At 40.1% G+C, this 25,723-nt stretch overlaps 1 protein-coding gene across 1 annotated transcript in view; it reads left to right on the top strand.

Annotated features, from left to right (window-relative positions):
- LOC105470011 (solute carrier family 9 member A9) overlaps nt 1-25,723 on the top strand; it is a 593,531-nt gene that overhangs the window by 11,993 nt on the left and 555,815 nt on the right. The window contains exon 2 of the mRNA XM_011721703.2: nt 3,990-4,192. Coding sequence (XP_011720005.2) covers nt 3,990-4,192 — 203 coding nt within the window. The remainder of the gene's footprint in view (nt 1-3,989; nt 4,193-25,723) is intronic.

The raw sequence follows: 25,723 nt of genomic DNA, 5'->3' as shown, positions 1-25,723 counted from the left end.
GCTGTCAGAATGCAAAGATGAAGGACTTCAATGAGCACAGACTTTATCGGGGTTCTGGTGCTCACAGGTGGGACTTAAGAGGGACATTTTAGGATAGTGAGTGCTTTAGGAATGAAGTCTATTGTCCATGCTTTCTGTGGGACTTGTATGCTGTGGAGAGAAGTCAGGGTTCACGAAAGCACAGGTGCACCCTGCTGTCACCCTAGGTATCCAGACGCCCAGACTTGAAGGAGCACAGGATGCATCTAGACTAGAGTTCCTTCCTAGAGAAGGAGATGCCACCAACTGGCCAGGGGACAGATCTCAGAGAAGTGTCATGTATGTGGGACCCGCGACCTGGGACCAGGGCTGTTTGCACGTGGACTGGGTGGGTATCCCTTTGCAGGGGCAGGCTGGCTTCTTTTCTCCTCCAGCAAGAAGGGGCCTGGTTTCATGGTTTACCAACAAGAGTGGTGCTTGTGTACTGTTCATAAGCCATGGCAGCCAATCTCCTCTTTTCTTCTTCTGAGAACAAATGATTTCTGCTTTCTTAATCTTGTATCTTTGTGTGGTATAAAAACAACCCACTCTCATGAACATTTTCTTTCTACTAGCAGTCCTACTTTATCTGTCACCTACTCATATACAATATTGTGTCAGTGTACATTAATTCAACACTCCATATTTCTGTCAGCATATGGCAAAACACTGAGTAGATGTTTCGCTATAAAAAGCATTATGAGGCTCTATGGGTAAGTAGCCTCTGACAAATAAGGATTTTCCAGCTGCCGCTACTGCAGCAAGGGTGCACAAATGAGTGCATGGGTTTTTTAACCAGATGTGCTAGGAGGCTGAGATCTTCCCACTGGCTCTTAACATCTGGCAAGACGTTGTTTCTTCTCAACCCTTGAGGTCTGGGGAAAAGGAGGGCTGAAGGCTTTTGGCAAGTGTGTTAATTTGGGTCCTCCAAGAAGCAGATGCTGGAAAGAGATTCATTGTACAAAAGATTTTCATTCCTTTAGAGAATGTGGGGAGTGAGCATGAGGATGCCAGGACAGACGTCAGGTTTTGAGGCAGACCCAATCCTGTGAAGCGAGGAAAGGAAGGAAAGCTGGGTAGGAAATCTTTAGGCTGTGGTGCAATTCTAAGAAGAGTTTGGCAAGATTAATGATGGGTCCCTGAGCCATGGTTGCCCTTCAGAGGACTCCCCATCTCCCTGCCTTAGTATCCCTGCTGTGTTCAGTCGTCAGCTGGGAGTCTGACCTCAGTGTGAAATTGGTGATGGATTCCAGAGCACAGAAGCTGAGACCACTGGCCAATTGCCTCCTCAGAGTGGGAGATCTATCCGAGAGGTACGTTTTCATGAATATTACATCTGGTCACCTCCGCCACAACGGTGGCAAGCAGCTTCCTCCGTTCACTTCAATGTGCTTCTTCTCAAAGGATGAGGCCAGAGCTGGTGCAGAGGGATAGTCAGGGCCATTTAGGTTTGGAGGTCTTGCATGAATTTAACCACTCTAGGTACCAGGCAGTCACTATTATGACAAAGACTTGCTTTCTCTGCTTGGGAAGTAGTAGTGGACACTTCATGTTTATTTCTTGTTGTTTCATTGAAAGCATTTTGTAAAACAGAAAACAAATGGCGCACCCACTGGCAATTTCAAATGACATTAATATGGGTTCTTTCCATTTAGGACCCATGCGGATAGTATCTTGCACTTCCCTTCTTTGTAGAAGTAGAAAGAGCAGTAATGGTGTCATTTGTGGTACTCGCTGAACAACTTTTAGGAATTAAATACTTCCTAGGCAAAATGTGTTGAAAAAGTGATGTTCTTATGCGAGCACCCTAAGCCATATAGAGTGTAGATGATCTATCTTCCCTTCTTGCTCCTGACTAGTTTTATTGTCGTCATTCAACACTGAGCATTGACGGTTTTCTACTGTGCTGTGGTAGATCAAGCACTCAGTGAGGGTTACATATCTATCACTTATTTTCTCTTGCTCCCAGAGATTAGGATACAATTTTTCTAATTACTCTAGAGGAGTCAGCCAAACACTGAAGCAGGAATAATAAAATAAAAATAATCTTGAAAGAAATCTGTTTGCATTCTCATCTCTCACTGATTAGTTCTCAACATTGTTGCCAAAGTGTTGGTGGTTACATGAAAGTCTGATTGTTTTACTCCCCCTGCCTAAAATCTTTCAGTAGTTCTCCATTACCATTGGGTTAAAAATCAAAACCTCTCAGCAGGAGAGAGGAGCCTCTTTATGACCTGGCTCTGCCTACGGTCTAGGTCTAGAGTCTCTCTCTGTCTCTCTTTCTCGCTATTCTTTTTACATCACTAGTGACTCCCTAAATGTACCAGATTTCTTACGCCTTTCTGTATATATGCATTGTGTTTGTAAGGTTATCACTAGTGATTTCTTACACAGTACCCCAACATTTTTCCACTGGTAAGAACCAGCCAGATGCAAGACAATCAGGAAGCATAGCCCGTGGCTGAACAACCACTTGCCAATAGCAACTCTGCACACAGGGAGAGCATAGATCCTGGTCTACACACAGGGAGAGCACAGATACTGGTCTACACACAGGGAGAGCATCCCAGTGAACTCTCAGCTGTCTCTGCTCTTATGTGCTGGTACCCACACGTGCAAACTGGATCCCTACTCATTCCGATTCAGCTCATCTGGACAAATCTATGCAACCTTTTAAGATTCGTCTCAAGCTTTGCATAATTCAAAGGGCTTCAGAGTACCTCCTGTCTATACTCATGTATCACAGAGTGCTTCCCAGCGGTCATAGCACATGTCATGTTGTATTATAATTCTTTGCTCATGAATCTTCACTTATACAAACGAGCTCCTGTGAGACTGGGCCTGTATTCTTATTTTATACCTATAAATGTCTGGTACACAATATGCACCCCAAAAATGTTTTACTGAAGAAATAAAAGGTTATTAAATGACTAGATTCATAAGAGAGGTAAAATCTCCAAAATTAGATGTTTTAAAGAGTGAACTCTGGATCATTCATCCCAAAACACATACATCAGTCCTAATTTTAAATTGACAGAGTTTAGGCTTCTGATGTTTCTTTGTTGTTTGTTAATAAATCCACATTTAAAAAGCCCACAGTTATCAGATTGCCATGAGCATCTTACCAGAGTTTAAAAACTTAAAAGTCAAGGACTGTCACTCAGGTTGAATTGTTTATGAAAAGGAATGTGGTATCACTAGAATGCATTTGGCTACAAGTAACCAGAAACTTGATTCAATTAGAATCAAGAAAGTAGAGAATGTATTATATCACACAGCAAGAAGTTTAGAGTTAGGATAGCTCTAGGGCAGGCTGCTTGATCTAGTGGCTCTGTGATGTCCTTCAACACCTAGGCTCTGTCTTCTGCCAGTGTCTTAGTCCTACCCTCCTCAGTATATTGGCTACATTCTTGGACTGGATCTACTTATGGTCACAGATACCTGCCAGCAGAAAAAAAAAAAAAAGAACTGTATTGCCTTGGTCATGTCCTGAGAGAGAGAACAAGAACACCTCTCCCCCCAATCATGGGGTATGACATAATAAAGTCTGATGGGGATAACTGAGATTTGTGCTGGTCTGTGGACCAGAAACACTCCCAGGGGAATTCCATCTCCTAACTGATTAGATGACTCAGTGTCTACCACAGAGCAAAGGTTTTCTTGAAGGATTTGGATGGATAGAAGGAGTTAGGTGTCTTTTCTCTCCAAAATTGGTAGGTCCACTAGGAAGAAAAAAAATGGGAAGATATGCTGGGTATTCAAGCAATAGTCCACTACAAATGTTTTAACACTATATTATGTTGAACTGGTACCCATGCAAAAGTGAACACTTTTCTAAACCAGGCAATAAGCCAACACTTTCTCCTGTCACTTCTGAAGGTTCCAAATCATGTAGGTTTCCAATAGTGGCATTTTAGATTGCCTTCCTCCAGTACCATTATTTATTCTTTTTTTTTTTTTTTTTTTTTTAGGCCTCATAATGGGACTAATTTTACGATATGCTACAGCACCAACTGATATAGAAAGTGGAACTGTCTATGACTGTGTAAAACTAACTTTCAGTCCATCAACTCTGCTGGTTAATATCACTGACCAAGTTTATGAATATAAATACAAAAGAGAAATAAGTCAACACAACATCAGTCCTCATCAAGGCAATGCTATACTTGAAAAGGTAAGGATCCTGTTGGTATTATATTTTTGTTTTACAGTATAAATAATTGCATCATATTTGAGCCTTTATACTTTATATATAATGCATTCACACACACATATATGCCTATTTTAACACCACTCTATTGGAGACATTAATTGACTAAGGAGTCAAACCCTGAGTTAAACTTATTACAAGCTGAGTTGTCTGTATTTTTTTTCCTAGAGGTTAGGAAAGAAAGGTTTTCTTTTTTTCTTTTTCTGCAAGCCACAGTTATATTTGGTTAGAAGAAAATAACATTCATCAATTCTGCCTTTCCTGATATTTGACTCAAGTTTTCACACATGTGTTTTAAGCACCGTTGTACATATTGCTAGCTGAATGTGCAGTTCAAATCTTTCTTAAGCCAAAAGGAAAATGGAGTAGAAATAAAAATATTTTCACTCGCAAACCTTGAAACCTAGGATGACTGGCTTTTGGCTACCAACACAAAACACTGGCCACTTGGCTATTTATAAATACACTGACATGCAGTCAGTCTCAAGAAATCATGACTCTATCAGTTTGGTTAGGGAATCTTAGGTAGAAAAAATTGTGAAATGATTCATCTTTTAAAAATAGTTTCATAATTGCAAATTTGTGAACTGCTTCAGTTACTGGAAGGAAAACTTTCTTCTGCTCTCAGGAATCTGGGTCAGAAATCAGATGAGGTTACCTTTTGTGGTGCCGTGTACACCCTGGATCAGTCCTTGGAATAAGTGAATTTCTGTTTAACAAGTGTGTACTAGGAACCAGGATCTCACATCATTTATTTGAGATTTTTTTTCAGATCAGAGCTGAGAATTTTCTGACATTATGGAAGTCTATTGTTTCACTTTTATCCCATATGTACTTAGTTTTTATGTTCAAACACAACTTTTTTTTTTTTTTTTTTTTTTTTTTTTTTCCATTTTAAGAGGTTTGGGGCAGAAGGGGAGGTACTTGGCCTGCCATTTTTCTCAATCAAGATGACTAATTTATTATAATTGTTTTCATATTATCTTCCACTAGCACATTTTTAGATTAACTTCCCCTGGTACTTGGTGAGGGCTCAGGAAAGTCAAACTAATTATAATATTAGCCTAAATCAGACTTTGCAAAGTAAAGTGAAGCACAAAAAAAGAAAATTATATAATGTATTTCTGAAATAAAGAGGAGCAACTTCTAGCTCTGCCACTGCTTTTGGATTATTTGTTTTGGATTATCTCTCCCATGTGTTTCTGTTTATATAATCATAAAAATTATCTCTTTTAAAATAAATATTTTTTAAACTTGTTAGCAACATAGGATTTAAATTAAAATACATTCTTGAGTTTTACCTTTGGTTAGTACCTGGACAGAAATTATTTCTCTCCTCACTCTCCCACACATTTTTATCTGCATTTCTATACAGCACTATTTCTTCAAACAGGTTGACATCTCTCCTTCCACCAAATGCTGATAATTATCCTTGCTGCTGTAGCAATTATGTTCTTGAACAGGACTGCCAATAAATGTCTGATCAGAAATTTTGTTATTGAATTATTGACATATTTATTCCTTCATCATAATCCAGAGCCAAATGTTTGCTTTTGAAAAATTAAGGCAAGAGATGGAGAAAATGTCTAAGTTGCTGGAGCCCTCTTGGTGTTTTCAGTGAGTGGATTATGAGCTCTCCAAGTTCGGTACATAAAATGTTTACTTGACCTTGAGTGGCTCAAGTAGTTTCTAGAAGAACTTGTCAGTCATGGCATCTGGAGATGAGAATAGGTGACTCAGCAACCTGACTAAGTCCTCCTCTCATTGCTGGTATAGAAAGGGGCATCTACTGGCATACTTACTATATTACATGACTTTAAGGGATTTTGTTTATAAATATCTGGAGTGTGTCACAATGCGCATTTGTTGCTTATGTGCCAATGCTGGGGGACGCTAGTTAATCTGCAAAACTGAACAACCCATAGCCTGTCTTCCTTACTGAGAATTCTCTTTTGGGAGGCTTATAAGGAGGGAACATTGAGTAATGGTTAAACAAAATTAGGGTTAGACAGATCTTCCATCCCCCTTCTGTGAGTTTCTTAAGCTTCCAAATCCCCAACTTTCTTATTTGTGAAGTGAGGAGCTTAAAACCTATTCTGCAGGATTGTTTTAATGTTTAAATGAGGTGATGTATAATAAAGTGCCTGGCTAATGTGGGGCCTTTACATTGTACCATCGTTACTACCAATACTACTACTATTAGTACTACTGCCACTGCACTACCACTGCCAGTGTCACTGCCACTTCCACTACCTCCGAAAATAATGCTACCATTGCTACTATTAGATAATGTTTGAATGCTTAATATATGCCAGGAATTAATAAAATGTGTATTTATTTTATTAACTCATTTAACATTCATTTGGGGAGATAAAACCAATATATAATGGATATTTCTATATAATTCAGTCCTAAATTGTATCACATGAATTATGAGGACTGTGAAACTTTACAGATTCGTTGTTGTAGATACTTGAGCTTATTACATAGGCTTCTTGGGGAGATGGCACTTGAGAAGGGCTTTGGGTAGACAGTAGGGATTGAACTTAGAAAGGCCGTCAGGGCAGGGTGCATTGGAAGGTGAGACAGCAGTAAGTGAGTATCCAGGTAAGAATTGAAGAGGGCTTCATGAAAAGCCTGGATGCTTTGGATCAACAGAGCCTGCTTGATCTGTAGGAACAGTGTGAAGAGAAGAGCCTAAGATTCCAGGATTTTAAGCCTGGATGAAAGAATATGAGGTTCGTAGGGTAAAAGTTTGGGGAGGAAAGACCTGAGGAAGGGGTGGGTGAAAATGCCCTGGATCTGCACATATATATCCCCTAATTTAGAGCAAGAAAGAGACCCGATCTCATTAAATTGAACCTCATCATTTTATAGATGGGCAAAACAAGAAATTAAGCACTAAAATCAATTTAAGTCAGTGGTTCCCAAACTGTCTGCACTTTGGAATCATTGGGAAGCTTCAAAACATACTAATGACTGTGTTCTGCCTCTGGGCTTGTCATTTGGCTGATTTAGGGAGTATCAAGAGTTTGGGAATTTTTAGAAGATCACCAAGGTGATGCTAATGGGCAAATGAGTTAGGGATTTAAGTCCTACTTCAAGTTCAGGTGAAATGGTGAGGAGGAAGATGCTGCTTTTGTTCTTCTTTACTTCACATCCACTGATGCAGATGTACCAGCTCCTTTTATTTTGTTCACTCAGCACAACAAGAACTTTTTTGCTTCAGGACCTCTGTACCTGTCTTTCCTTTTACCTAAAATGGCCTCACTTCTACCCTTTGAATATCAGCCACCTTCACATTCCTAGAGTTTTGGCTTGAAATACCATCTCTTCAGAGAGGGCTTGCCCCTACCATTTTCTCACACTGTATCCTCCCTCCCTTCTCTCTCTCTCTCTCTCTCTCTCTGTGTGTGTGTGTGTGTGTGTGTGTGTGTGTGTGTGGGTATGTGTTGGCGGGAGGAGTCAGTGCATGCCTGTCTCTTTCTCTCTTATTTCATAGTATTTGACACCATCTGAAATTATACATGTATTTGCTTACTTTTTGTTTATTAGCATTCTTTTTTTTTTTTTTTTTTTTTTGAGACGGAGTCTTGCTCTGTAGCCCGGGCTGGAGTGCAGTGGCCGGATCTCAGCTCACTGCAAGCTCCGCCTCCCGGGTTTAGGCCATTCTCCTGCCTCAGCCTCCGGAGTAGCTGGGACTACAGGCGCCCGCCACCTCGCCCGGCTAGTTTTTTGTATTTTTAGTAGAGACGGGGTTTCACGGTGTTAGCCAGGATGGTCTCGATCTCCTGACCTCGTGATCCGCCCGTCTCGGCCTCCCAAAGTGCTGGGATTACAGGCTTGAGCCACCGCGCCCGGCCGTTTATTAGCATTCTTACATTGCTTATTGTCCACTAGACTGTAAACTTCACAAAGGCAGGAACCATACCTCTTTTACTGACCAATGTATCCCCAAAGCCTGTCCTGGTGCCCCATGCCTAATAACTGCTAAACAGTGATGAATAAATAATTGAATGAGTCTGAGATCTTGGCAGAGCATATATGGCTGGAGAAATACACAGCATTTGGAAATTATCATTCTTGAAGTTGGTAGAACTGTAGTGTCCTGGATGCTTAATGTTTGTAGACACCTGACACATTATTTAAGCTTAGCTGTGCATATGTGGAAAATACATTAATGTCTAGAGAAAATACATGGTGAGTTCAGGGTCCCACTACTGGTTAGAGCAGAGATAGAACTTGGACTATACTACTTAATTCTGAGTCCTAAGTAAATAATTGTACCCCACACTACTGGACAGGCTCTCTGAGAGGCCACATGGACAGAAAAGGGCAGGGCACCTGGGGCTGAGACCTAGGGTGTCTCACCGTTAGACAGGTGGAAGGAGATGACCAGTGCTGGGAAGAGTGCAGGGAAGTCAGAGTTGAGGAAGAGGTCCAGCTCAGCAGAGTCACAGAAGTCATTAGTGTGGCCCCACTGGGTCCTTTTCCTTTGTGATGTATTTTAAAGGGAGTATTTGGCCTTTGTTTCTAAAAGTTACATGATTTGAAAATGGGTTTTACTCTTAGAAAAAATGTAGTTTAGTGTCTTGGATGAAATTTCTGACTTCAGAATTTGGAGAGGCTGGAATGAATTCTTATGCTGTGTAATCACCTCTTAGAAGGTTTTATAAGAGCGTGCGTATTTCTGGGATGGTTAGGCATTGATGTGCTTAGAGACAGAACTGGTTTGATGGCTCTGTGAGTTCCTTCCAATAAGAAGGTATAAAACTGGAAATATACGAGAGCTGTTGGCATTTATATAAACAGCAATGCACTGTGATTTTATGCCATGTTTAAACATATAAAAATTTCAGGAAACACCATATGCCAAACTTGTTGTGTTCATGCTCAACATAGATAAAAATGTAGAAAAGAAAAATATTTTCACTTAAAGATTGGTGAAAACAGTATTCTTCTATATGTTATGAGCAGCTGATGAATTCAAAACAACCTTCTAAGAGGATAAAACTAGACCATGTTGCTCTGTATCTATTCAGCCAATGTTTCTAACCCCATTTGTCAAATTGTTCTGTGTATACAAGATACCTGCAACTGGTTGTAGTCCTTTAGGGCCTATATCCTATTACATGATAGTTTTGCAAGCATTAATTTGTTATGTAATATTTAGGAATACCAAAATGTCTACCAAATATTTCTGAATTTTATGTCAATAGGAAGTTCAAAACCTGCTTTTGAAGAGAAGATGATAAAATAATTTTCTCTCCCATACTTTCACTCATTTATTCTTTCAACACACATGAACCGAGTTCTATCAAATTCAATTCTGAAATAAGATGTGGTCTCAAGGAGTTTAGTAGTAAATCAGAGAAAAACATAGCATATGAATAAATGAATGAGTAACACTAAAGGCAGGTATCAAAAAAGTGGGACAAGAACCACAGGTACCCAGAACAGGACAATATGGTCTCTTATTAGGGGTAAGAGGAAAGACTTCAAAGAAGGGCAGTTGATTGACTCTGGTGATAGGGGTATGTGTGGTGTGGGGGGGTGGGGATGGGGAGGCATTCCATGCAGAAGGAAAAGCATGTTGTGGTTGTGGGAAAAGAGGTAGACAGTATTCCAGGGGAAAAAAAAAAAAAAAGCATTTCCAATTTGTTGAAGTGTAGAAGACCAGTGAAACCTAGGACCGAAAATGAAGGCAGATCTTGATTTGGAAGCCCCTGAATGACAGGTTGAGTAATGCCCTCTCTATTTGTAGTCAGAGGAACAGTGTAACGTTGACAAAAGCAAAGGGACAGTGTGCCTGCTGTGTACAGGGTAGAGAGTGAAAGCAAAGAGACAGGTGAAGCCTAGACTTGGATGGTAACCAAGAGGTAGATGCAGAAAAACAAGGAAGGAAGGTTGTGAAGGGCTTGGCCCAACTAGTCAGAAGAAGAGGAAAAACAGCTTCCTCTGCTACCCTGGTCATGTGGGTTCACAGAAGGGTGGTGAGGCAAAAATGTGGAAGTTAAAAGTTAGAAGAAGGATTTTATTTGATTTGTTGGAGAAAATCACAAATCACAAATATGGTGGTTTTTTTTTTTTTTTAAATTTTAAAGACGAGTCTTGCTCTGTCACCCAGGCTGCAGTACAGTGGCACGATCCCAGCTCACTGCAACCTCTGCCTCCTAGGTTCCAGCAATTCTCGTGCCCTAGCCTCCCAAGTACCTGGGATTATAGGTGTGTGCCACAACACCCAGCTACTTTTTGTATTCTTAGTAGAGATGGGGTTTCACAATGTTGGCCAGGCTGGTCTCCAACTCCTGACCTCCAGTGATCTGCCTGCCTCGGCCTCCCAAAGTGCTGGGATTATAGGTGTGAGCCACAGTGTCTGGCCACAAGTATGGTTTTAAACTGGAATGAATGAATCGATCTATTTCATCATTAATTTATTCATCATTGATTTAGCATGTTAGGTGTTTATAATACTCAGTTGGAAAGGTCAGTGGGCCATTTGGCTGGAAAGGTCTTGCAGATGCAGTAAATTATCAAAAAGTTGTCAACACAGTTAAATTTACGCTTCCTATCACTCATAAACAAGTTGACTGTAATGTAAAAAGTCAAAGGAAACCACCCAGCGAAAATTTTGCCAAGTCTTCACTTCCTGTGTGACAAGTAGACACTATCGCTTGGTGAAGGAAGTTATTTTGAAGTAAGTTACACTGCCGAGCAATCTGTTCTTTCTATTCTTTCAATAAAGAAAATTGTCAAGCTGCAAATAGGTCATCAGAGCTCATTTCAATTGTGTTGATAATACTACATATTTTAGAGATATTTTAATGAAGCCCTTATAGAAACAGCTAACCATAAGACTTTTAAAGTAATTTTGTTTCTGAAGCATTAAATGAATAGATTAATTTGTTTTAGCTTTAAATAAATAAATCAAAGTCCTTTTTTTCTCACTATCTAACTTTTCCTAATGGTGATTTTGATTTTTCATCATTCAGTTTTAATTCTTATATATTTATTTGTAAACTACATTTGCATTTTCTAGTCTTTTCCTTTACTTGAGCTTCAATAAGGCCAGGGGCAAACCTCTTCCTGTAACAGGAATAGCTTGAGCAGAGAGAGTCACTGGGCCAAGAGATAAATATGTACGCTTAACACTAAGACACTCTTGGGGAGGATAAAGAAAGGACTGAAAAGAAATTTTTAAAAAAACTTTTCTAGGCACACTGAGAGAAAACAAGCTTCATGATGATAAATCAGCATTGGGGGTTTGGAGAAGCATTTGTAGGATACTATCAATTATTCTTCCTTTCCACAGAGAATGGGGCTTCATGATTTGTGTTTCTCTATCATGACATGTCTTGGCTCTTACCATGTGAGATGGTTCCAGAGAATGTCAAGTCTGGCAGTAAATGGGAGGCTATGTGGGCGGATGTAGCTCCTTTCATCCTAAACCTTATTTAAGAGATTTGCTGTTAATAAACAAACTAAAAATTTATTTGCTTTAGCTGTTTTCTTCCACTTTCATTCAACTTTTTTGGCAAAAAGTTGGCCTGTGAGATGACCTCAGAAATGTATTTAAAGACTCTAAACATTCCACTTGATTTTGATTTAGTCATTGAACAACACAGATTTTCTTCATTCCTTTAGTCATTCAAAAAATATTTATTTATTGAGCACTTGCCATTTGCCAGGCATTGGTTTTAGGTGTTGCAAGTATGGCAGTGAACAAAACAAGGTCCCTGTACTCATGGGGTTTAGCTTCCTGGAGGGGGATAGACAAAGGAAGTTCAGCACAAGCATTTGTAATCCAGAGCTAAGTGGAGGCAAGTGCTATGAAGAGAAGTTAGCAAAATTAGAAGGTTGGGAGCAAAGGGTCTTCAGATACGTCCTGTGGAGAAGGCCTCACTGAGGTGAAGTCGGAGCTGAGACCTAATGAGGTGGGGACTATGCCATGCAGAAATCTGGAAGAAGGGAATTTCAAAGCAGAGGACAAAACTAAGTAACAGTAAGTGCCTGCTGCTTTCTGAAAGGCAGTTTTTTGTTTGTTTGTTTTCGTTTTTGTTTTTGTTTCCTGCCAGCTCTTTGCCATTTTATTCATGAATATTCCAAGATCATTTTTTATACATAAAAGGTTTTAGAAAAAAAAATATTTTTTGTAGTAGAGAAGAGCAGAGAAGAAGAGAGCGATCAACCTGGCATAGGGATTGGAAATCTAGAAACACAAGGATGCTCTGCTCCGAGGGGCATGAGGTGCCATGAGGTACCATGGCCACTTTTGAAAGCTTGCCTTCGGAATGCACCATGCAAATACTAACTTCCAAACTTTTGATTATGCACTCCACCAGTAAAATGCCTTTGAGCATATGTACCGATATGCCTTTTTATTTACAAGTTGGATGTAAGTACTACTGTATCAATATACTCTATACATTATAAAGCAAATATCAAACTAGAATTTTTTAAAAGGAAGAAATAAAATGAAATATAAACAGAAATTACAGTATGTCCTTTGCACACCAAAATCATCCTTTCCGTTCTCTAGGATATGGACACCTCATTTTAGAGACCGATATAATATCTTATATTTTGTTAAAATTTTATTTTTATTGTAACTATTAAATATTTTTGATAACTATCTTTAAAAATTCCACTCTTTTCTGAAATCTTTTTTAACTTTTAATTTTTATTTTAAAGTTTTATTTTAAATTTTTATTTTTTATTTTTGTGGGTACATAGTAGGTATATGTGTTTATGGGTTACATAAGATGTTTTGATACAGGCATGCAATGTGAAGTAATCACATCATGGAGGATGGGGTAGCCATCCCCTCAAGCATTTATTCTTTGTGTCTTTTCTGAAATCTTTTTTTATTTTTTTTTTGAGACAGAGTTTCCCTCTGTCGCCCAGCCTGGAGTGCAGTGGCGTGATCTCGGCTCACTGCAAGCTCTGCCTCCCGGGTTCACGCCATTCTCCTGCCTCAGCCTCCCGAGTAGCTGGGACTACAGGCGCCCGCCACCGCGCCTGGCTAATTTTTTTTATTTTTAGTAGAGACAGGGTTTCACCATGTTAGCCAGGATGGTCTCGATTTCCTGACCTTGCGATCTGCCTACCTCAGCCTCCCAAAGTGCTGGGATTACAGGCGTGAGCCACCGCACCCGGCCCTTTTCTGAAATCTTAAATCCTGTATTCTTAGTCTTGCAGCACCAGTATGGCCTGGTTGGCCTGACGTGAGGATGTTCATAGGGGCTGATTAGCTCTGGGAGAACACTCATCTTCACCCCAAATGTCCCCATACTACTATACTACAGTATCCAGGTCTTTTGTCTTATAAGTCTGCAGTCTCATAGCTCCACCTGTCATTCCCCACTGCATTTTAGCTGAGTTGCTAATATTTGCTTCTATAATATATATATATATATATATATTATTTTTTATTTTGAGACGGAGTCTCGCTCTGCCGCCCAGACTGGAGTGCAGTGGCCGCATCTCAGCTCACTGCAAGCTCCGCCTCCCGGGTTCACGCCATTCTCCTGCCTCAGCCTCCCGAGTAGCTGGGACTACAGGCGCCCGCCACCTCGCCCGGCTAGTTTTTTTGTTTTTTTTTTTTTTAGTAGAGACGGGGTTTCACCGTGTTAGCCAGGATGGTCTGGATCTCCTGACCTCATGATCCGCCGGTCTCGGCCTCCCAAAGTGCTGGGATTACAGGCGTTTCTATAATGTTTTGATTCATGTCTGTCTTCTCAATGTCACTTATCTATATTCTCACTAGACTGTGGGCTCCAGGATGGCAGAGGCTAGGTCTGTTTTGTGGTCACATTTATTCCACGATTCCCGGCAAATGGTGAATTCTCTGTGGATCTTGATAAATGAATGGATGATGTAACCAGGTATCTATCATTCTCTGCTTGTCAGTAGCTCCTTTTCACTGCTACTCTGTCCTGTCTTAATTGCTGACTATTTTGTAACCAAGCATCTACCTCAGATTTCTCTTCAGGGTGAATTCTGTGTGCTCTGTGATGGTTGTTTACTACTCAGAGGACTGAACTGCTAAAAAGTCTGCTCTCCAAATAATTGCTTAGGGATGGGAGGAGGCAGAGAGAGTTTCAAGACAGGGAGAGAGGGAGAGAAAAGGAGGCTGAGCAAAGAACAGAAAACAGAGAGAGAGTGGAAGGGAAAAAACGAATTTCCCATTGTACTTTACGTCTGAGTAAATATTGTTTGCAATAGATCATTCAATTCTTTTCCCCATTGCTTTGTTCTTTCTAAAATATTACACTGTGGCAAGAGTGCACATTTATTCCTGGTCTCCAGTGAGTAGTTATTTAAAGTTCCACCCACCTGCATTTCCCTGTTCTCTCCTGAGGCCATTAGGAAGCTCCTGGTTAGTAGCAGATACAGCCTGAGGTAGGCTCCACAGACAACTGGGCACAGGAGGGGACGGGACCTACTGAAGCTGCACATTCATCTGGGTGTCTCTTGTTGCCTTTTAAGCTTGCCCGGAGTTATGGAGTCTCCCAGCTGCTCCCTTCACATCCATTTCTGATCACAGGGCTAAATGGGCTCTGATTTATCACGTTCCGCCCCAGGTTGGGGTGCGTGGAGCAAGAATGTCCTGCAAATTCAGGTGGTCTTCATCTTTCTTTCTAACTGTCACATAATGGGTTCCCAGAGGAGCAGCGGACCCTGAGGTAGTGTGTAGTGAGCAGGATGTTTATCAAGTACCCTTGAGACTGACACTTTCAGTAGAAGAGGAGGGAAGCCTGAGTGGGTAGAGAGAGAAATACAGCTGAGATGCAGGCCCAACGATTGTGGCTGCCTCCTTGGGAAGCTGTGGAGCTAGAACGAGCCTTCAAAGTCATTCTCAGTTGGACTCAGAAGGCTAGGCCTCTAAAACACCAAATTGCTCTGTTCTTTTGTGTGGGTCACTCTGGAAAGGGCGTGACCATGGGTGAGGTGCTTCTCTGCAGTCTTGGCAATCCCTGAAGCGACTGACAGTGCTCCCTGCAGCAGGGGCAACACAGCCTTCATCGAAGGGGAGTCAGGGTGGCACAGCACAGCACCAGACTCACTGACCCCCCATAGGCTGGGAAGCTTTATCTAGATTTTACACCTGAGAACAGTACCTAGATGATGAGTTAACACATAGTTGGAGTAAAATGCCTGCAGTGGAGTGCTGGAGCAGGCTTGTCCCAGCTTTTGAGAACTGATTATTAAATATTCAACAATTTTGTGAGCCTGTCAAAAACTTGAAATGGGCCATGATAGGAGTATTTATACCACAGAAATTGGCAAATGCTACAGATCAGGGCTTGTGAGGTTTTGTTTTTGTTTTTCTCCAGACAGATGGTTTACAAGCCCATCACTACATACAGGCTTACCTAATTTCATTTTTAGGAGAATTGGAAATATCTAAACACTTCATTTTTCACCTCCCCAAAAAGTCCTTTCCTACTTGACAATTGTCTTAAAATTTTACTGTTAGAGCATCACATTTTCAGCTCAAACTCTGACTGCCTCTAAGATCACATGGTGAAGTGCATAAGGTTCTACAATTAGACCTAATTGAATCTCATCTCTGCCACTCCTAGCACTGAAATCTTTGGTAGGTTAATTTCTCTGAGCATATTTTTTCTTATCAATAAAGCAGGGATTATTGATACTACTTTAGAGAGTTACTTTCAGAACTAAAGAGAAAAGTTATGTTTAAAATTAGGCAAGTTATAACTATTAGTCTACTTCCTTTTCTCCTTCCATAACATCTGTCCTTAGTGGGCATGGATTTCCCCTTGGAGTAAGAAGTCTGAGGAGGGCTTGATGGAGAAAGTTTGGTGTTGCTTTTTATTGTACCATTTAAAATGGTGCTTAAATGCATTTTAAAAATGTGCATCAATTTAATTTTAAATCGTGCTTTCTGCTGATTTCAGCACACACAGCTTCCTGCTTTACCCCAGTCCCCTCAAGGGTGCCTGCTGTGACTGTGGTCCTTGCTGACTCAGCCCTTGCCAGTCCAGCTTCCCCAGGCCTGTTGCTCCCTGGTGAGGTCATGTGATGGGGGAAGTTGTATACACACTTCAAAGCTAAGGTCTGAAAAAGATACTGCAAACTCAAAAAAAAAAAAAAAAAAAAAAAAGTAAGACAAAGAAAGAAACTCTAGGATTGAGATGCTCCTGTATATTCTGAAGTGACAGAAAGCAGTTTCTTTTGCCTGTAATAAAAAAAAAATAGCCAATATTAAGATCTATTCTAGATTGGAAAAAAAGAAAGAAAGATATCATTGTTGATGTGCAAAGTTTCAATTGTTTTGGATGCATAGCTCCTGACACCTGAGGAATGAGTAGCTCTTGGTGAGATGCAGGACCAGGCTCTTCTCTCATGCATCTGGTATCATGTCAGTCTTAGAGTGAAGTCACATTATTATGTCAATACCACAGCTAGTGAGGGGTGGTAGAGCAACCCCCACATGAATGGCAGACTTACAAGGGACCAGCAGCAGCCAATTCAAGTGTGCAGAAAACGAGAAGGCCTGGAGTCTGGGCATCTATGTCCAAGGGTAGGAAACCCAGGATATATGGTGTTGACCTTAGCAAAGAGTCACAGAGATAGCAAAGGTGAGTTTGTGCATCAAGAATCTTATGCAAAGCATAGGAGAGTTTCTAGCCATTGGTGGTTTGTTGCCATGGCAATGATCTAGAAAATTTAGATGTCCTCGATGTATTTGCATCCAATGAGAACAAATTCAGCAGTTGAGTGGGTGACCTGAACCCACTTATGAGTAGGAGATGGGATACTGAAGTTAAAAGGCCAATCTCTGGAGCCATATAACATGGATCAAATGCCACTTACCAGCTGTGTGATCTTAGGTAAGATAATTAACCATCCTATGCTTCAATTTCCTAACTACTTTGTAGGGCTATTGTGAATTGCAAATGAGAAATTTCATGTGAAGCGCTTAGAATAGTGTCTGGCTCATAGTAAGTGCTCAAAGTATATTAACTGTTACTTGTTATTGTTGTTATCAGCAAAGCAATGGACTTGCAATTAGAAGCTATGATTTGAGTCAAGACCTTGGCTATTTACAAGGTAGGTAACCTAGGGCAAATGACATACCTTGTAAACAGCTAAGGCCTTAACTCTGAGCCTGGTTCCACCTCTGTAAAAATGAGGTGTGCATACTTAACTCAAAGGGTGTTGTAAAGAAACAAAAGAGACAGTGTGTATGAAGGAAACTTTAAAACTGTAACAGCCTTATGGAAAGATTTTTTTTATTACTTACTATTATTATTAATTGGCAAATAGTAAATGTACCAGGTTATATGTGAGGAAGTCAAATCCTAAACTTCAGCCCCACACAAGTTATAATAGTGACAGTGTATTTTCTTTTCCATGGAAATTTTTTATTTACAAAGGCTTCTCCTGTTGCATTGTCCATTCAGTCTCACCATTATTCCATAAAACAAACAGATATGACCCACATTACAGAGAAGGAAACCAAAGTTCTGGAAGCTTAAGTGATTTGGCCAAGTTTGATTTACAACAGAACTAGGATTCGGACCAGGGCTTCTGACTCCAAGTTCAATGTCCTTTCTACAACTCCATGCTGCCAAGTTAAATGTTTAGAATTATGTAAATGTTTTGGTCTTAATTCACCACTTAATTTTGCATGAAGTCATAGGCACTGCCTACCTCCAATGAAATAACAGTGTTTATATCTGTCATTTTTGCTTGTATAATGTTCACAATGGGACATTTCTAACTTCTAGCATTTTAATGACTTGAAAAGTAATTATAGCTTTGTGGTATTCTACTCTCACCAATTCTCAATGATAACTTGTTATTTTTCTCTGCATTGTTCTCCCTTCACTGTTCCTCTGTAATTTAGTTTTGCTTCTATGAATTTCAATGAAAATGTATATATTTCAGTGATCATCTTCTTTTTTTTTTTTTTTTTGAGACAGAGTTTCACTCTTGTTACCCAGGCTGGAGTGCAATGGCGCTATCTCGGCTCACTGCAACCTCCGCCTAATGGGTTCAAGCCATTCTCCTACCTCAGCCTCCTGAGTAGCTGGGATTACAGGCATGTGCAACCATGCCCAGCTAATTTTTTGTATTTTTAGCAGAGATGGGGTTTCTCTATGTTGGTCAGGCTAGTCTTGAACTCCTGACCTCAGGTGATCCACCCACCTTGGCTTCCCAAAATGCTGAGATTACAGGCCTGAGCCACCACGCCTGGCCAATCCTCCATTTTTTAACTGTTAACATGCATAATACTAAGTTTTCTAGTTGGAGGGATTTGCCACAGACTTCCAGTAATTTTTGAAAAGAATGAAAATAACTCAATAGGTTTGGACATTCAATGAGTGTTTATTGCTCACCTGCCTGATTCTGTATTAGGCTTTTTCAGATATTTTATCACACTTAAAAATCATGGCTGGGCACGTGGTGGCTCACACCTGCAGTCCGAGCACTTTGGGAGGCTGAGGCGGGTGGATCACTTGAGGTCAGGAGTTCATGACCAGCCTGGCCAATATGGTGAAACCCAGTCTCTACTAAAACAAAAATCATCTGAGCATAGTGGTGCGTGCCCGTAATCCCAGCTGCTCAGAAGGCTGAGGTAGGAGAACCATTTGATCCTGGGAGGCAGAGGTTGCAGTGAACCAAGATCAAGCCATTGCACTCCAGCCTGGGCAACAGAGCGAGACTCTGTCTCAAAAAAAAAAAAAAAAAAAAAAAAATTATAACAAGTCTGAGTCTCCAGTTCTTAACTTTTTCTTATATTCTATTTTCAGCTTTTATTATCCCTTGATCTTTAAAAGATAATTTTTAAAATATATTGATTTTCATTAATAACTCCATTATATTTGTAGAATAACTTCATAAATGGTAACTTTACAAGATATTCCTTTAGAATGACAAGAAAGTATTTTACCTGAAAGAATTAAAATAATCCCACAATATTATGCAACCACTATAAATTTTGGTAAATTTCCGTCAGTCACTTTACATATTTTTTTCTGTGTAGCTTAAATCAGATGGTCGCTAAAGCTTTGTAACTTGCTTTACTTACTTGTTATCATAACCTAAACCTTCTCTCAGACTTTTAAAAATTGACTGTAATGGGTGGAAATGTGCTTGATTTTGTAGTTGTTTCTAAATTTTCACTAATATAAAAAATACTTCAGTGAATACCTATCTGTATAAAGATTTTCCTATATTTTGAAACATTAAATAGGCTATTAAACATTAAATAACTATCAGATAACAGCTATAAAATATTTATTAGAATAAATATCTTCTGGGTCTTTGAAAAAGCGCTGGAAAGTGGCAGAAGAGCCAACTGAAATCAACGGGAAAAGGATTAATTACCAAATACCTATGAATTTTCCTAGGACAATTGGCTGTCAATATGGAAGAAAAAGAATTAGATATCTATCTTACATCTTATTGCAAATAAATCTGAGATGGATTAGAGACTTAAGTAAAAATAAAACTATACAACTTTAGGAGAAAATATATATATGACATCAGGATAGGAAAATATTTTTAAAGATATCACCAAAAGCATAAATAATAAAGTAAAAATGGAATAAATTTTACTACATTAAAATAAACTTTTGCATGAAAAAGATACTATCAACAAAGTTAAAAGACAAAGTTTAAAAGCTTAAGGAGATCATGAGAATAGAAGAATGTATATGAAATCTAAATAACCAAAGCAGAATAGTAACCAGATTACATTAAGAACGAATCAATAAGAAAAACTAATACTGAGTAAAAGAGATCAGAAAATTCACTAAAGAGATGCCACAAAGGCCGATAAATGAGGAATATATGTTCCTTTAATTAGTAATGAAAAATTTTAAGTAAATGATCATGTGATATCATTTCATACTTACCAGATTGCCAAAAATTAGAAATTTGTCAATACTAAGTATTGGCTAAAATCTGGGGAAATACTCTTATACTTTACTGTGGGAGTATAAATTGGTATAGCCCCTCTAATTTGGTGATACCTACTAAAGTTGAAGGTTTGTATACCTCATACCCCAGCAGGCCCACTTCTAGGTATTTTCACTTCTGGAGAAACTCTCACATGTATACACAGACTTAAGTACAAGAATATACATTGCAGCATTTCTAGTAATGGTAACAAGAGAAGGGAAAAAAATCAAATCATGATATATTCATCTCATAGAACATTACACAGCAGTTTAAGTGAGTGGATGAGATTCACTTGTATATTAATATACATAAATCTTAAAAACTATGTTGAATGCAAAAGGCAAGAGGATGCCTTTTATATTCAATAAATGTAAAAGGATATTTATGACACAATTTTAAAATAAATATACAAAAATATTTTAAAATTAGGTGGCTGTGGTGGTATGCACCTGGGGGTCCTAGCTACTTGGGAGGCTTAGATGGAAGGATCACTTGAGCCCACGAGTTCCAGGTTGCAGTGAGCTATGATTGCACCACTGTACTCCAGCCTGGGCAACAAAGCAAGACCCTATCTCAAATATAATAAAGTAAAAACACACAAGCAATACTAATTATGGTTTATGACCACACACATATGAAATACATAAATACAGTAATGGAAGGAAAGGGCACTGATGTCAGGGCACTGCTTATTTCCAGGGCTGGGTGAGAAGAGGAGGAACTTCAACTCTAGCATATCATTTAAAACTTGTTTGAGGTGAAGTTAAGCACATACATAAAATAAGAGAAAAACGTCTCTGGTTTAGAATTTCCAAGCTTGGTGCTGCCTCTGAACAAGTTGGACCTTACACATGTCTCTCCATCTCTCTGGAGGATTATATTAGGTCAGGATTTTTGTTTTGTTGTTTTTTGTTTGTTTGTTTGTCTTTGAGATGGAGTCTTGCTCTGTTGCCAGGCTGGAGTGCAGTGGCGCGATCTCGGCTCACTGTAACCTCCACCTCCCAGGTTCAAGCGATTCTTCTGTCTCAGCCTCCCGAGTAGCTGGGACTACAGGCTCTGCCACCATGCTGGGATAATTTTTTTGTACTTTTAGTAGAGACAGGATTTCACCATGTTGGCCAGGATGGTCTCCATCTCTTGACCTCATGATCTGCCCACATCAGCCTCCCAAAGAGCTGGGATTACAGATGTGGGCTACCGCACCCAGCCGATACTAAGTCAGGGTTTTAAACCTTTTCTTTTCCAAATGGCAAAAAGCCCTTCATTCAAAGAAAATCTAACAAAGAAAGGACTTCACAGTGTGTCAAGCAGGTGAAGTCAAAACTGCTAAGACAGGAATGGAGGGGGCAGTTGTCCCCACTTTCCATTACTGCCACCCTTCTCCCCAACTAGGTGACCTCTAAGGCAGCTTCTCCCTCTAATGGCCTAGCTGTCAATGCACTGGCTGTTAGTCTGCACGAGGTATGACCCATTTCTTTGACAAGTGCCTGCCATGTCTGAGGGCTCTTCAGCAAGCACCTGGAGAAATGGAAGAATGCTTTTTACTATGAAACCATCCCCTAACTTGCCCTATCCACAGATTTGAATGTCTTGAGTAAAATTTCTCCCCATTTTAAAAGCATTCATTTATTAATTTTGCTGCTCTTATCACCTCTTTAATTTTCTTAACGTAGCACATCTTCATTATTTTGGCCCTTACCACTCTGTTTCCTGATGTCCTCTCCTACCTCCTTCCTCCCCTTTTGTGGCCTTTGTCCTTTTATTTCCCCTCTCCGTTGTTCCTCCTGTTCATCCAAGAGCCATTTATCAGGTTCCTGAAAAAGCCACTGCTCAGCCTGCCCTGTGAAAGGCCCAGAGCCCACCTTGCCATCACTCATTTTTTCCTTAACCTCCTGTACCCACTTCTTGGTGTAAGTCAGTCAGAAATGATCAAAAACCACTTCCTAATTATGAAACCCAAAGGATTTTCCCTTGGTCCTTAAACTCCTTTTTTCAGCGGCTGACATCAGAGCAGGGAAGGTGGAGTCGGTTCCTCCCCATCCATTCTCTGAGCCAGGTGCAAAAACAGGTCCACTTTGGGTGGTTGCATTCTTACATCTCTTTCTGTTTATTGAATTTCAGATACATAGTCAATGATTGGGGAAAATTATGACTCAAATGCAATATTATGAAATTATTCTGAAAGAGTGTTTGATGTTTATCTGAAGTTCCAATTTCACTCAGTATCCTGTGTTTGTATTGCTAAGCCTAGCAGCACTGCATGAGAGAGTGGCAGCTCCTTCTCATCCTCCACCTCTTTCTGGCTTTCTGCAGCCCTAGGTTTCATTCTCCTCCTGTCTCTGATTGTTGTCTCTCTCCCTGGTGGGGCCACTGCGTCCCCTCCCAGCATTCTGTCTTTGATCCTTGGCTCTTTTTTATGGCACTCACTTCCCAGATATCCCATCTATGCTCATCAACTCATTTTTTCCATACCGATGATTCTGGATCATTTCTCCTTGGCCCTGACTTTGCCACCAGGTACATACTTCCAAGCGGCGTACAGGCACCTCCAACTTAGTGAGCAGAAGCCTCCATGGGCCTTCAGCCTTTCTGACCCTCTTACTCCTGGTGAGTCAGCTCCTCCTCAGTCATATTCTCAGTCACTCACCCAGGTACAGAAACATAGGTTCCTTATGGAGTTTTCTATTTTTACCTCTATTTTACCCACAAACCCTGCTAGTCCTCCCTGCCATGTGCCTGGCTTATTTTAAGAAAACACATGTTGAGTGAATGGATGTCTCCTGGTCTTGTTTCTTTCTTTCCATTCGATCACAGCCACCTTCATTCACACTATCATTACCTTGTGCTCGTTCTGGTGACTGCAGCCTGGCAATGGTTTCCCTTCATCCGGGACAATCTTGAGGTCTCTGCAAACTAATCTGCACGGACATCTTCTTTAAAAATATATATATTTTTGACTAGGTAATACATTCACATGACCTGATGTTCAAAGGGTACAAAAGAGTATGTGAGAATCTTGAAGTTTCATTCATTGTTGTCTCTTTTGCCAGCTCATGTTGTAGCCAGTGGATAAATAGATTCAGGAATCAGAAAGATGGGGATCAAAAGCAAAATGCAAAATAATGGGGCTTGGTCTAGGGATGCCTTGCTCACCTTTACACCAGAATTAGAAAGACTTACACACCCAGAGAGACCCAGCTGGACAGAATTGTCCTCCATGCTGGGCTCTGCTCTTATAAAGCTTGAGGATGGGAGGAAGAGAGTGGGGATTCACTCATCAAGCGGGCTTATTCCAGTGTGAACAGAGGAGAAGGCTGAGAGGCACACACTTAATTCCTCTTCTCCAACTCACCAATCAGACTAGTCACTCTCTATTCCCTAAAAAGGGGTGAATTAAAGTTGGGACCAGGATCGGGGGGTTGAAGCCTTTCCAGTACTCCCAGGCTGGTGTGCTGATGGATTACAGGTGTGTCACGAGATATGGATCTTTCCATCCTTGGATCAAGGATTAGCAGAGCCCCAGACTTGTCCTCTTCAGCCATGAGCACCTTCGTCAGAACCCTAATATCCTTCCAATTTAGCCTCATTGACCCAATATTATCATTTTCTGTTTGTATCATATTGGGGAAAATTCTGGCATGTACTGCTCCCAGCAGTGGTCACCTCTGTATTTATAGATTTGAAACCAGCACAAAGAAGGTCACCCCTTGCCCCTTACTTGGTACACACAGAAAATTCTTTTGCCAAACGCCCTTCCTGCCACCAAGCTCTCCCCAGCCTTCCCCAAAGCAACCAATAGTTACTCTTTCTATACACAGGTAAATATTTCATGTCCTTCTTTAAAAAAAATACACAAATCACAAGATAGGCCAAATACTTTAATAAAATACTACCAAATCTCAGCAGCTTAATGTAGTAAATGTTTATTTCTTGTGCATGTCTCAATCCAGTGTGGCTTTTTGGGTCAATGATGGGGCACTGGGTTCCTCTCCTGGAGTCGTTCATGGATCTCACTTCCTTTAATCTAGTGTCTCTGTTAGTCTCTAGGGATTCATAACTGCTGCTGGATGCTCTACGTGAGCTGAAAAAGGAAGGAAGGAAAGAAAGCATGGAAAATCTGGGGGATTTTAGGGACTAGGAAGTGATAAATATTATTTCCATCCATATTCAGTTGGCCTGAACTCAGTCATATGGTCCCACCTGACTACAAGGAAATGTAGTCTACATGTCTGACCAGGACAAAAAGGAAATGGATGTTGTAAAGTCATAGAGATTTCTGTAACACATGCCAGACCTGCCATTCTGCACCTTGCTCTTTTGACTTGACAATACATTTTAGAGCACAGTCACATTATTTCATATGCAAGCAGTTTCCTCAGCTTTTCTAACAGGTGCATTTTATGAATTATATCATAATTTATTTAACTAGTCCATGGTCCAATCATCCTCAATGTTTTGTTTTTTCCATTATTTCATCTGCAATAAATACTCTTGTAATTGTATTATTCCACACATGCGCAAGCATATCTGCAGGATAAATTCTCAGGTGAGGTGTTACTGAATCAAATGGTATCAACAGTTACTATTTTGATACCTATTACCAAATTACCCTTCTTAGGAGTAATACAAATTTTATTCCCAACAGCCATTTTATTATTTAATTCTGCTTGTGTACAATATTTTGTCAACAAGTTTGAATAAATATAGTTTAAATCCAGTGGATCTGAGAGAGGCCCACAATCTTGGTTGTATCCTCCTGTTGGACTTTCCCTTCCCCTCTATTCCTTAGGAACCCAGTGTTGTCTATTTCTGTTCCCCAAGTGTTCCTTGTGCCTCATATTCTCAAGCCATTGCTTCAATATTTTATTTCATTTAGATTCAGATCTCGTGAACACTTCTTTACTTCTTTTTTTTTTTTATTTCTTTTTTTTTTTGAGACAAGATCTCTGTCACCCAACCTGGAGTGCAGTGATGCAATCCTGGCTCACTATAACCTCTGCCTCCTGGGTTCATGAGACTCTTGTGCCTTAGACTCCAGAGTAGCTGGGATTACAGGCATGTGCCACCATGCCCGGCTAATTTTTTTGGTTTTTTGGTTTTTTTTGTTTTTTGTTTTGGTTTTTTGCCATGTTGGCCAGGCTGGTCTGGAACTCATGGCCTCAAATGATCCACCCACGTCGGTCTCCCAAAGTGCTGGGATTACAGGTGTGCCAGGCCAGTGAACACTTCTTGAAAAATAGGGCTGGGTACCAAGCAGAACCCTTTAAATTCATTATTACATATAATTCTCAGAAGCAACTCTAGCAAGTAAGCATTTTCATGCCCATAGTACAAATAAGGAAACTGAGGCTCAGAGAGGTTAAGTAAATAGACCAAGGTCATCTAATTAGTAGGTGGTATATTTTCATTAGGTATTCTGAGAGTTTTCTTTTTTCTCTCACTCTGGTTCTTCCAAACCAAAGCATAACTTAAGGCAGAGGAAAAGAAATGCACACACTTGAGCTGTCCCTAGGTGTGACCCAAAGCTGCCTGAGCCAAGATGTTTCCTTTGAAGTCTTC

The sequence above is a fragment of the Macaca nemestrina genome, chromosome 2, assembly GCF_043159975.1.
Source record: "Macaca nemestrina isolate mMacNem1 chromosome 2, mMacNem.hap1, whole genome shotgun sequence".
NCBI lineage: Eukaryota > Metazoa > Chordata > Mammalia > Primates > Cercopithecidae > Macaca > Macaca nemestrina.
This window is presented reverse-complemented; position numbering and strand designations above follow the sequence as displayed.